The sequence below is a fragment of the Panthera pardus genome, unplaced genomic scaffold, assembly GCF_024362965.1.
Source record: "Panthera pardus isolate Hobbes unplaced genomic scaffold, ASM2436296v1 HiC_scaffold_5, whole genome shotgun sequence".
Lineage (NCBI taxonomy): Eukaryota > Metazoa > Chordata > Mammalia > Carnivora > Felidae > Panthera > Panthera pardus.
Window position 1 is genome coordinate 13,302,347 of NW_026526980.1, and position 12,857 is coordinate 13,315,203.

Here is a 12,857-nt window from a genome sequence, read left to right on the forward strand (position 1 = left end):
TAGGCATAGACATAGTTATGAAATTATAAGAAATGGATTGAATACACATCAAATCATAATAATAGTTATAGCCAAGAGAGGATGTTTGGGAAGGAGGCTTTATTTTTAATTTGTAATTGTCTAGTATATTTCTATTTTTTTAATTTTTTAATTGTCTAGTATATTTTAGCTGGAGTTTTTAAAGGATAGCATATTCATGCCATTTCCTGTGTACCTTTTAATAAAAAGTATATACATAGGAAAAGAATTGGAAGTGAAATGCCACAATATTAGGTGGGTGGGAATGTGGATAATTATTTTTTCTTTGAACTTTTTCTGTATTTTTAAATATCTATTTACATCAATATGGATAGATATTTTTAAAGTATATTTGGGTGGAAAAACGGTAGCATATCAATAGTAATAGTATGATGATATTTATGTAAAAACCCATACACACACACACACACACAAAACATCAATTTCCTATGGATATATATATATATATGTATATATATATCCACATATCTATATCTATCTATCTATCTATCTCCACATAAATTCACAGCAAAAAGTCCAGAAAGACACATAGTAAGTTGAGAACAATAGTCATTTCTGTGGATGAGACTTAGGAGGAGGGTCAAAGGTCAAAGAGCATTTGTACCTTATCTGCATAGTTCTCATATTTTGCAATACTTCACTTACTAGTTGAGTAACTAACAATTAAAACACACAACTTTTCCGAGAAAACTGCCTAAGCCAGCTCGCCTGGTTTAGCCTTCCGAGCCCCCTGGGGCGAGTTACTGGCGAATCCACCATTTCTTCCGGTGATACGTGGCTCCGCCTGAGGTCACCAGGTTAAACAGCCGACTAAGAACACGGATTCTTAAACTGCTTTTTACTCTAAAATCTATTTGAAACAAATCTGGGTCTAAATATTGGAGCAAATATTTTCTTTTAAATGCTTGATATGTTTGAAATAGCTCTACCGGAATAAATTGAAATACAAAACATGCCAGTAAAATTTGCTTCTAAAAGTATTAAGTAGTTTCTCGGAACGCCATTGCCACAACTGGGTAGCGTGGCCGAGCGGTCTAAGGCGCTGGATTAAGGCTCCAGTCTCTTCGGGGGCGTGGGTTCGAATCCCACCGCTGCCAGCACTGCTTTTTCCCTTTTTGTCCCTACCGCCTTCCTGCCGGGCTCTGTATCTGCTGTTTTTGTTGGCTCATCAGCACCCCCTGCTGCCAGACCTGGCAGACGGCCTGCATGAATGGAGAGGCGGAGGGGGCGGGGCCACGCGCGCCGGGGCGGGGCATTGTGGGTAAAAGGAAGCGCTAGGCCCGGCCCCGCTCCCCCCACGTGTCCGCTGGAGTTTCTCCACCAGCAACATGGCCGCTGCCTAAGAGAAGAGCAGGGCCGCCGCCGCCTCTGCAGCCCGCGGGTACCTGGGCCGTTGCCGCCGCCCGCGCGCGGCCCCCGCGGAGAGGTGAGTGCTGAGCAGGCAGCGCACGCCCGTGCTTGAGCCGGGCCGCACTCGCGAGGTGGGCCTGGGCTGGGCTGCCGAGTAGGCCGGGAGGCCCGCGCCGAGCCCAGGGGCTGGGGGCCTCTCAGGACTAGGGCGGGAAGGATGGACGGCTGACCTCCGTTGATCCGGGCCGGCCGCGGCCTCAGACCTCGGTCCTGCCCGGTAGTCGAGGACGCCGCGGGCGAGGCTGCCGGCGGTGACTCAGGGTCTAGCCACCTTGCCCCGCCCGGCCCAGGCGGGCATCCCTACGGGAGCACCTGTCCGAAGGCAGCCGGTGTCCCGCCAGCGCGGCTACTCGTGCGGATGGTCAGGGACGGGGTCTGACCACCCGTGAGGGAGGCGAAGCCCATTGGACAGTGTGGCCCGGGGCCGGAGACCCGCCCCGCTGGGCAGGGGGAGGGTACCCAAAGCCTGCCCGGGCCCCTTTCTCGCCGCTGAACCAGATCAGCCTCCGCCCGGCAAGGCCCGGCATTCTTCATTCATCTATTCAGGCCACCATTCAGCGTTAACTGAGAGCCAGCAACGTGCGGCGGATACGGCCCTGACCATTTGGTCGGAGGAGGTGTCAGCAAGCACGTCAAGTAAACCAGTACATAAACAAGGTCGTTCAGTTATATTAGCTTTAGAATCGTTGGGTGATAGAGGAGATCTTAGCAGTCGCCACAGTTTCTTCGTCTGTAAAATGGGGATAATAAAATTTCCTACCTCGTAGGGCTGTTGATGAGGGCTAAATAGGGTAAGGCGCGAGAAGCCCCAGCTCGCTGCGTTTGATGTGTGGCGGCGTTATATCCTACGTTGGAAGAAAACATGTTGCCGAGTAATAACAAAGTTCCCTGCGGGTTACATTTATTACCTTTTTTAACCCTCACTGTAGTCCTGGGGGGGATCTGTACTTTCATTATCCCCATTTTAGGGATGAAAATAGCGAGACTTTTCAAGATTAAGCAATCCCAGGTGGGCCATGGCTGGGAAGTAGTTGAGGTGGGATTTGAACCGGGGTAGTTGTGCTCTGAGAGTCCAGGCTCTTACCCACTATACCATACTGCCTTTTACTTGAAAGGTGTGCAGCATAGTGGTTAAGAAAGGGATCATTGACATCAGCCGGACCCAGGTTTCTGCTCTGGTTCTGCTTTCCTCCAGCACTGTGACCTTGGACGAATTACTTATACTCTCTGAATCTTCGTTTCCTCATTTCTTAATTGGGAATGATGAATCTTGACTTAAAGGACTATTGAGAAGATGAGAATGTGTGTGAAGTCTTTAGAGAAGGGTCTGATGCTCAATTAAGGGCTAATTAGTTCTTTTTCTCAAGGCTAACTCTTTAACAGAGGTGGCCCAGAGAGGGGAGATGCCTTGCCCTGGAGGCACAGAGGCAGTTAGAATCCTGGCCTTGAGACCCTTTGCCTTGGGGCACTCTCCTCTTAACTGTGTCGTATTTTGTCCTCTCCCCCCAGTAGCTGGAGAGTCTTTGAAATTGCCTGTGCATTTACAATTGGATGACAGGTTAGATTCCTAGGCACACAGGGATACACCCAGGTGTGGCATTTAGGTATTTCCCTTGGCTCCACCTGCTACCCTTGTCCCCTTTACATTTGTTGGCAGCTCCCTGTTGGGAGAAATTTTGTGTGCCCAAGGCCATGGAGCCACCCCCAGAACACCATTATGGCTGCAAGATGCCCGGTTGAGGCCAGGGTGGTCATTGGTAGTCACTACAGTTGGGGAAGCTTGACTTGTGGCTGGGAAGCCTGCTTCTGCCTGGGCCATAGCCTCTGTCTGTTCTCAAGTACCCATGAGGCCCACACTGTGAGGCCACCAGTCTCTGGTTGGGCCTGAGTCAGGCTTACTGGGTTAAGGGTCTGTAACCACCTGATTTCACGTACTCGTTTATTTAATTATTCTTTGTACTGTATTGAGTGTCTACTTCATGCCAGGCACTGTTCTAGGCACTGGGAGAACAGCGTGAATTTTAAAAAGACTAACACTGGGGTGCCTGGGTGGCTCATTTGGTTAAGTGTCCAACTCTTGATTTCTGCTCGGGTCATGATCTCGTGGTTGGTAGGATCGGCCCCGCATCAGGCTCTGCGCTGAAGGTGCGGAGTCTGCTAGCCTGCTTGGGAATCTCTCTCTCTCTCTCTCTCTCTCTCTCAAAATAAATAAAATTAAAAAAAAAAAAAGATAATAATCCTTATAACAACTTGATGAAGTACGTATAATCATCTCCACTTTATGGTTGAGGTAATTGAAGCGCTGAGAGAGCCACGTGGAGCTTCTGTTCTAGTGCAGAAGGTGGACAACACATAAGCAGGTAGGATAGGTAGTTGCAGACTGTGATAAGCACCATGAAGGGAATAAAATGGAGGTGGTGGTGACTGGGAACCAGTTGGTGGAGGAGCTCTTTAAGATGGGTGGTCAAGGAACCTCTCCTCCTGGAAGGGGGTTGGGTGGCAGTGATACCTAATGAAAAAGATCCAGCTTTGAAAACACCTGGGGAAAATTGGTGGCATGCAAAGGTCCTGAGACAGGCTGGGGCCTGGCCTCTCGGAGGCCCAGCAAGTGGCTACCTGGCCACGTAGCTAGTGAGAGAAAGGCAAGGCCAAGATCATATAGGGCCTTGGGGCCATGGAAGGGAATTTAGATTTTATTCTATGTGGCAGTTGAAGCGTTTTGAGCAGGAGAATGATGTGCTTTACTTTTCTGCAGGGACAACTCTGTTGTTGAAGGGGTACTCTTTCTTTCTTTCTTTCTTTCTTTCTTTCTTTCTTTCTTTCTTTCTTTTAACTTTATCAAAAGAGAGAGAGAGAGAACGAACGAACGAGAACACAAGCCGGGGAGGGGCAGAGAGAGAAGGAGAGAGAGAATCCTAAGCAGGCTCCACAGGGTCAGGGCTCGAACCTACGAACCGTGAGATCATGCCCTGAGCCGAAACCAAAAGTGGGATGCTTACTGAATTGAGCCAGCCACGCACCCCAGAAGGGGTACTTTTAAAATCGTGGATCAAGATTTATTAGTAAATGGCGCCTGGCTGGCTCAGTCTGTGGAGCATGTGGCTTTTGATCTCTTCGTGGTGAGTTGGAGCCCCATGTTGGGCATAGAGATTACTTAAAAAAAAAAAATTTATTAGGGGGATGTAAAATCGCCTTAGAGGATTGTTACCAGTATGTTTAATTTTAATGGGCGAGGGTAGAAAACACCACTGCCCCACATATAGTAGGGGCAGTTATGGCTGTGTGAAGCCTTGGTTTAGTTACGTAATTTTGTGTATGTTCTGGGTCCTGTATATGAAATGGATTTCTTACTAGAGGTTTTAGGCTGAAAACTTGGAAAGCCACCGCGTTGGATGCTGTTGGCTGGGAGGCTGAAAGGAAGTGAGAACCCTGTGTGGCCCTGGTCACTGTACCGTGGGAGGGGGGAGGAGCGCCAGCTCCAGGTCGGTCCGCCTCCCTGAGCTCCCCAGGGACCAGGGGAGAGGCCAGCAGAGCACAGCTAGGGAGCCCAGCAACAGCCGAGAAAGCCGGTTTCTCAGGAATGATTACGTCAGGGGAACCTCCCAGGCTACGCCTCTTGTACGTGTGACCCGTTCCACTCGGGTGGAAGTTCGCAGTCTCTGTTGTCCACAGAACCAGCTCAGAGGAGCGAGGTGCTTGACATACATCGGCGGCACTTGGCAACCAGCGCAGATGGGCAGGAGCGGGCACCTAAAACTGTCGGTTTGGGGCTTCTGGTTTACGTCTAGGCCTCCAGCCAGAACTGTTGAGGTAGCCGGCTTCCCCTGGCCTGCTTCTTGCCTCCTCGAGTCTTCCTCCACTCAGAAACCTGTGGTAGCTCCCCATTAAGTAGCCTTCCTGTGGTTCGTTTATTCAGAAAGCAGGTATGTAGGGAGTGCCTGCTGTGGGCTCAGGGGGATACAGCAAGGGACAGAGTAGAGCAGAGCCTCTGCCTTCGTGTAATTTGTGGCCTAGTGGCAGTGGGGGTGGGGACAGGTGATATATACAGAGCTATAAACTGTCAGGTGGCGATGTGTGCATCAGAGCAGGGACGGGAGTTGGAGGGGGGTGTTGCAATTTTGGATAGGGTGGACAGAGAAAGTCTCGGTGGTGAGGTGACATTTGAGCAAAAACCTGGAAGAGGTGAGGGAGGGAGCCATGAGGCTCCCAGGGTAGAATTGTTCCCAAGGCCTGAGGTTGGGGAAGAGGGAGGAAGGGAGCCCGGGGGAGGCTAGGTCTGAGAGGGAAAGGGGCCGTGGTGTCAACAGGTGCGTCATAAAGACTTGAGCTTCTGCCCTGAGTGGGACAGGAGGCCTTCAAGGCAGAGGCGTGACAGGCTGCGACATGACTTTCAGAAGGGTCACTGGCACTGGCTGTGGAGATGGGCAGAGATCATAGCGTCTCAGGTGGGGCAGGGAGAGCATTTATTTAGGCCATTGCTGTCATGCAAGCAGACGTTGGAGCTGTCTGGACTGGGGAGGTAGCAGTGGGGGTGCCCAGACCCCAGACCTACCTTAAAGGTAGAGCTGACCGGAGTTGTTGGTGTGGGGTGATGGGAACAGAGGCCTCAGGGATGGGGCTGGTGTTGGTGCCGAGCAGGCTGAGTTTAGAACGTGTATCTGGAATGCATGAGATGATTTCAGGTGGTGCAGCTCAGCCATTGAATCCCACTCCTGGTGAAGGTATTACGCCCTTTTAAGTTTATTTTGAGAGAGAGAGAGCAGGTGAGAGCAAGTGCAGGAAGGGCAGAGAGAATCCCAAGCAGGCTCCATGTGACTCAGGTCTCGAACTCACAAACTGGGAGATCATGACCTGAGCCGAAATCAAGACTTGGACGCTTAACCAACTGAGCCACCCAGGCTCCCTGATGCCCTTTTAAATATTGACTAGCTCAGTTAAGTAGATGAGACAAAAATGGTGATGGTCTTACCCAGAACTAGGGGGCTGGGGGCTGCTGGGATTCTGAAGGGACCCACGTGGGAATATGAAGGGTTAGCCCAGCCAAATTACTCCCCCTCTGCTGTGGAGACCTACAGCCTTTCCTCTCCAGTTGCTTGAGGTGATTCCGGTCACCTGGAATCCCTCCTCCAAATCCTTCTATCCTTCAGGGCGCAGCCCAAATGCCACCCCCCCCCCCCCCTTCTCCCCGGCAGGAAGGCCCTTCCCTTCCCTCTGAGTGAGCTCCCCTACCTGTAGTTGTTACCTGGAGTCACATGGCCTGGCTTTGAAGTCCAGTGCATCTTCTTCTGTGGCTTGGCTAATAACGCAAAGCGTCCCTGAGTTCCAGTTTCCCAATAGAAAATGCGGACAGTCAAGCCATCTTTTTTGTGGGGTTGTTGTGTTGAATACATTAAAGTGTGTGAAGAGAGTCATTTTGTGTCACACAAAACGGGAGAATCATCTCACGCGGGGTTAGGCTTAAAGTTCACTTAAAAGTCAAATATCAGACTCAGAGTCATTCTGGAAAGCCTTGGGACTGCCTGCTCTTCCTGTTGGACGTCAGACTCATCCTTAATGCTTCCTCGTGGCCCCAAACTAGTGCTCGAGTGTTTTCATCATGGCTGTAGACCAGCCAACCTCCATCTTCCTGCCTGGCAGTGAACTCTACTTTGGGAGTGGTCAAAAACCCCTTAAAACTGGTCATTTATTCTTCCCTGTGGGTGCAGACGACGTGTGCTGCCTTGGGTCCACCTGTTTGCACCTTGGGTTTAGTGGTTTCTCTTTTTGTTTGCGTTGGCCGTCCATTGTTGACTCCAGAAAAGATGTTGAAAGAGGGTCACTTGCTGTGTCTCAGGCTCTTCCTTCCCAGAGCAGGGCCTGTTGCGGCATGGGCAACCCTGAGTGTTGGCTGAACGACTGACTCAGGCCTCTTGCTCTCCCTTGCAGGTTGAGTCTGAGGATCGTGCGGCTGGCCCCCCCCTAGTATGGCCAATGAAGAGGATGACCCAGTCGTACAGGAGGTAACTGCTGCTTCCCACCTTCTGCCAGGGCCACCAGGGAGAAGTGCCCAGGGATGAGTCCCCTTCCATCTGTCCTCAGGCTGGCCTGGCATCTGTTGGCATCCCAGGGACCCCTAAGCCAGGCTATTCCCTCTTCCTCCAGATACCTGCCTGGCTGAACCCTTCACTTCCTCCCAGTCTCTGATCTGGCATCTCCTTGTCAAAGAGAATTCCCTGACACACCCCGCCGGCTTTGTGTCGCTTTCTCCTGTATGCCTTCCCTGCCCCCACCAGACCCCTGACCATGGCCGTGCCATGTGCTTGGTTATAATACTCACCATCCCCTGGACATAAATCTCCTTCCGCTAGAATGTAGGCTTCACCAGGGAGGGCTTCTGTTCTTTCACCATTGTATCAGCAAAGCCAAGTTCAGTGCCTGTCACTTAGAAACTCAGTGGCTATTTGTTGAATGTGTGAATGGGTTTGACAATTCCCCCTTCCTGGGCCCACCAAGAAGTCATTCAACAGTGTTCACTGGATCCATTGTATGTGGGGCGGGGGCTATGACAGCAGTGAGGGAGGCACTGTCTTGCCCTCAGGAAACCTAGGATCTGTGGGCAACACTGAAAGGAAGGAGTCTCAAGATGTAGGTGGTGGGAAGGTAGGTTCCAGAGGCGGCCGGATCAGGACACATCCTAGTGCCTCCAGGTGGGCCTTTGCACATGCTGTTCCCTCCGCCTAGAATGCCCTTCACACAGGCCTCCCTTGCGCCGATGCCCTTCACTCCTCCTTTGGGCCTGGTGGTGGGAGAAAACATGGTTCATACGAAGAGCCGGCAAGCAGGGAGGTAAAACCACTGCTCGGTGGGGCAGAGTGGTCAGTGTTGAGAAGAAAGCAAGTTTGGCCAGATCATTCTTGGAGCGGCTCGAGGACCTCCCTAAGAGGGGTGTGACAGGTGGTCCAGGGTAGGTGGTGGAGGGCAGGGGAGGAAGTGCAGCCAAGTGGGTAGGCTGTTCTCTGCCCCAGCCTCATCAGAAAAGCATTTGACCTGGTTCGGGATGCATCCTGATCTGAGCGCCCCTGGGGAAGGTACGTTTTTATTGAGTAATAGTGGCCCTGGGAGGGGGCCAGCAACTCTTGTTCCGGTCTCCCTGGGAGCTGTAGGGAGGGAGGCTGGAGACTTCATCCCCTTTGTTTCTAGCAGTAGCTGAGCTGTTCCCTCCTCCCCCAAACTGCCTCTAGGAGCCACTATCCCTTCCTGAAATCTGAGGAGCGGGGGATGCCGGGGCAAGCCAGGCACTGGTTCTGTCTCCTGCTTAAGTCTTCTTCCCTTGTTCCCAGATCGATGTGTACTTGGCCAAAAGTCTGGCGGAGAAGCTCTATCTGTTTCAGGTAATGATGAGACCTGAGGGTGAAGGGAAACTTCGAGGGTTGGAGTGGGGGGAACCTCAGCCTTGCTAGGTGTTCTGGGCACAGAGTGTGCGATAAGGTGGTTTTCTTGGCCTTTGTGGGCGGGCAGGTTAATAGTCTCTCATTTTGAAGATGGGAAAACCAAGGCAGCTGTGAGAGGGAGAACAGTGTAGTGGTTAAAGCTTGGGCTCTGGGGACAGGCAGCTGCATTGAGGCCCAGCTCCATCGTGACTTAGCTGTGAGCCCTCGAGCCAGGCCCTTAAGCACTCTGTGCCTCCGTTTCCCCGTTTGCAAAATGGTGGCGGTAACACTATACCTGCCCTGTAGGGTCCCCTTTGGGGTGGGGTGCATCCACACTAAAGTGCTCGAAACACTGCCCAACACGGACCTCAGCACCACAGTCTATTTTAGGACAGTTTTGTCCCCTGTCTCCCTTCCTGCCTACATCCCTAGGCAACCACTAACCTGTTTTCTCGCTGGATTTGCCTGTTCTGGATGTTTCGTACATACTGAATCATGTCATATGGGCTTTTTTTACTTAGCATCATGTTCTCAAGGTTTACTCATAGCATGTATCAGTGCTTCATTCCTCTTTATGGATGAATAGTACTCCATTGTGTGGATATATACACCACATTTCGTTTATCCATTCACTGATGGGTGTTTGGGTTGTTTCCACTTTGGGCCCATTAAGAACGGTGCTGCTGTGAATGCCCCCGTACAGGTTTTTATGTGGACAGGTATTTTCATTTCTCTTGGGCATATCCCTAGGAGCCGAATTGCTGGGTCCACTGGATACTCTGTGTTTAATGTTTAGAGTAATGGACAGACTGCTTTGTACCAGTTTACATTTCCAACAATAAGTATGGTTTTAAGTATTTTGTCTCCTGCCGCCTCTGAGAAGGTAAGGCACAGCGAGGCTAGTAACTTGCAAGGGGCCCAGGGCAGGGCGGCGATGGTGGTGCCCCAAGTGTGAGCTGGGAAGGGGCCCAGCGTCCTTCCTCACCACCCCTGCAGGGTCTGCCTTTGCAGGCCATGTGGCTGGGGGCCTGTCCTTCAGACCTTCTGAACCGGTTTCCTTGATTGGCCGCAAAATGATGGGGGAACTGGCAGTGGTGACAGTGACCCCATATGTGTTCTCAGTGTGCCAGGCCCTGGGCTAGTGGCCACCCCTGTCAGCCTCCTTCCCTGCCCCAAGCAGCCCTGTGAGGTGAGGACACCCTGTGAAGTGAGGAGCCGGCCCAAGCGCACAGGCGGCCAGAGGCAGAGTTGGGAGCGGAACCGGGGCCTGATTCTCTCAAACCTGTGCCGTCCACCACCACCCGTCCCAGCCCGAGATCAGGAGGGTACAGGGCCGCCCTGAACCTCGGCCGACTAGGGGCCTCCCAGGCTGTTGTGGGCCAGCCTGTCCCAGCCGGGGCCTTTTTCAAGGGCTCAGTCCAGGCCAGCTGGGCTGCAAGCTATTTGTCCTACTGCGGCCCTAAGTTCCTGCCCAGGAATCAGGGAGGAGTCAGTGTGTTGTTTGAGCTTTTAGGAAATAACCATTTCCTTGGGCCGGAACACAGCAGATCTGCAGCGGCCCCCACGCAGAGGGCTCACTTTACACGCTGCCCCGCCCCCAGCAGGCCCCTTCCAGAGGTGGCCTGGTTCGGGCATGAGGGCGCTTCAAGCCGTGACTCATCTGCCCATCCTGTAGCGTCCGTTCGGTGCAGGAGAAAGGAAAGGAAAGGTGCCCCTGTGAGGATGGGTGTGGGAAGGTGACCCCAGTGTGTGCAGAGCAAAGAAGGGACTTGAGAACAGTATATTAAAGAGTGACATAAAATAACTTCACACATGGTGACACTGGGGCCCAGAAGGGGCTCTCTGAGCCAGTCATCAGCAGCTTTTTATTACAGAAAAGTTCACAGGGTGCCGGAGAGAGAGAATGGGGTAGCGAATTCCCTCTTGAGCAGCCCACGGCATGTCGCTGGCCAGGTCTTCCTCTGTGCTTCCCGTGGTCTCCTTTGCCTTGTCCTTCTCCACCTGGATGGCCTGTAAATTGGCAGCTAGACCGCGGACCCTTACTCTTGCCTTCACGGCAGTATCCTGTGGCTTTACCAGACAGAACCTGCAGGGCACTGTGCACCGGGGCCTGTTGGGGCTCCTGGTGCTTAGGCTTGTCCCTCGGAGGTCGGAGATCTACGAAAATGGCGCTTTGGGAGGAAGCTGGGTGGAGCCAGTGTGAAGGGCCCAGTGGGGATCTCTGGTCTCTGCTTGGCATTGAATCTTTGTTGGAGTCTTCGAGCCCAGCGCTGGGCTGGGCTGGGCTGGGCAGAGTGGACAGACAGCTCCCTTTCCCTCTCCAGTACCCTGTGCGTCCAGCCTCGATGACCTATGATGACATTCCACACCTCTCGGCCAAGATCAAGCCCAAGCAGCAAAAGGTGGGCTGCCCTCTGATGGAGGTGGAGGAGGGGAGGGGTGCTATGGGTGCGGGTTGATGGAAGGGCAGACAGGCCCTCTGGGGACTAGAAGCCCACAAAAGGGGCGATTGGAGGGTTCAGAGGAGAACCAGTCGCTTCCAGAGCTGAGAAAGCCACCAAGGAAGGAAAGTCTCCAGGAAGAAAGAGGGTGGGCAGCTCCAGAGAGGCCAGGGAGTAAGAAGTCTTGAGAGGAGTTAGGGACTGGGAATGGGGGGGGGGGGGGGGGCTCATGTTCACAGGATAAGGCAGGGGCCAGCATGCAGCAGCCCTGATAAGGGGGATCATCCAGTGCCTTGAAGGGCTGGGGTGCTAGGGGCCAGGAGAACTGTAGGTGTGCCCTACCCTGTCTGGCGGGTGGCTGCAGCCCCCCACCCCCAGATTCTTTAAGAGAAATTGGAAATGAGAATTTTTATGAGAAAAATCTGTTGGTTTTTTACTGTTGGCACCCAGTTTAGATTTTGGAGGGTAGAATGGGGAGGACAAACAAAACTACATGACTCCCACCCCCCAGAAAGCACTCTGGCCTTTCTGTCAGAATTTGGGTTTATGGCCTTCAGTGGAGACTGAAGCCTGGGGGCTTGCTTCTGGGCAGGGCTGGGACTGGCAGGGACTGGGGTCAGGAGGTGGCTGTGGGCAGGTTGGGGATGTTCTTGTGTTCCTCATATCTGGTGGGGGTGCTTGGTGCCTACAGGTAGAGCTTGAGATGGCCATCGACACCCTGAACCCCAACTATTGCCGCAGCAAAGGGGAGCAGATCGCACTCAACGTGGATGGCGCCTGTGCAGATGAGAGCAGCACATACTCCTCGTGAGTTCGCTGGGCCCGGTCTCCAGGCTTTGGTGTGCTCCAGTACGAGCCTTTTGAAGGCCTGTGGATCGCCTGAGCCCTTGTGCCCCTGTCCTGGGCTCCCTACCAGCGTCCCAGCTTCACATGCTTGGGCCTGGACCAACCCTGCCCTGCAGCAAATGTCTTCTCTGTGGAGAGGCCCCGTGATGGGAGTGGGGCTTGTACCCACCCCTGTCCTTGGGCCACAAACCTCATCCCCAGCTTCCCTGCTGAGGCTCCCATATGCTGAGTTGGGGCCTCGGTCCCTGTTCCTTGGTGTTGGCTTTCAGAAAGCGTCTGGGGTAGAGGGGCTTTGTCTGCCGTGCCCTGGGTCTAGAGCTTCCTTCTGCTCCCTTCTGTTCTCCTTCTGCTCCCAGGAAGCTGATGGACAAGCAGACGTTCTGCTCCTCCCAGAGTACCAGTAACACGGCCCGTTACGCCGCTGCACTCTACAGGCAAGGTACCCGCACTGAGCATCCGGGCCGCCGTGGCTCCTCGAGGTCTCTGGAGTGGGAGAGAAGCAGGATGGGGGCCAGGACGGGGAGGCTGTCCTTAGCCTGGTACCCAGCTTGTTGCTCCCCGAAAGCTGGACACCCGCAGGGGCCAGCAAGTTGTAGAAATGACAGATCGTGGGAGCTGGAGTTGGCCACCACTGAGGACTTCTGCCTCCTGATGCTGCCTGACCTGATAGGGGTGGGGCATCCAAGGTCATTGTCCTCCTGGGACACAGGCA

General features: G+C 53.1%; 1 protein-coding gene and 1 non-coding gene across 8 annotated transcripts in view; both read left to right on the plus strand.

Annotated features, from left to right (window-relative positions):
• The first annotated feature begins 1,054 nt into the window (after nucleotides 1-1,054).
• On the plus strand, nucleotides 1,055-1,136 carry TRNAL-AAG (transfer RNA leucine (anticodon AAG)). Its single transcript has one exon. It is a non-coding gene; the product is annotated as a tRNA-Leu (tRNA).
• A 193-nt stretch (nucleotides 1,137-1,329) lies between these two features.
• Nucleotides 1,330-12,857, plus strand: part of POLR3E (RNA polymerase III subunit E) — a 33,708-nt gene continuing 22,180 nt past the window's right edge. For 3 of the 7 annotated variants that reach the window (XM_053894357.1, XM_053894359.1, XM_053894363.1), the window contains exons 1-6: nucleotides 1,331-1,465; nucleotides 7,375-7,448; nucleotides 8,769-8,819; nucleotides 11,183-11,260; nucleotides 11,991-12,106; nucleotides 12,502-12,584. In XM_053894357.1, coding sequence (XP_053750332.1) covers nucleotides 7,413-7,448; nucleotides 8,769-8,819; nucleotides 11,183-11,260; nucleotides 11,991-12,106; nucleotides 12,502-12,584 — 364 coding nt within the window. In that variant the 5' untranslated portion in view covers nucleotides 1,331-1,465; nucleotides 7,375-7,412. Of the gene's footprint in view, nucleotides 1,466-2,083; nucleotides 2,107-7,374; nucleotides 7,449-8,768; nucleotides 8,820-11,182; nucleotides 11,261-11,990; nucleotides 12,107-12,501; nucleotides 12,585-12,857 lie in introns of those variants that run through there. The other 4 variants (XM_053894362.1, XM_053894361.1, XM_053894360.1 and 1 more) reach the window with 3 other exon arrangements.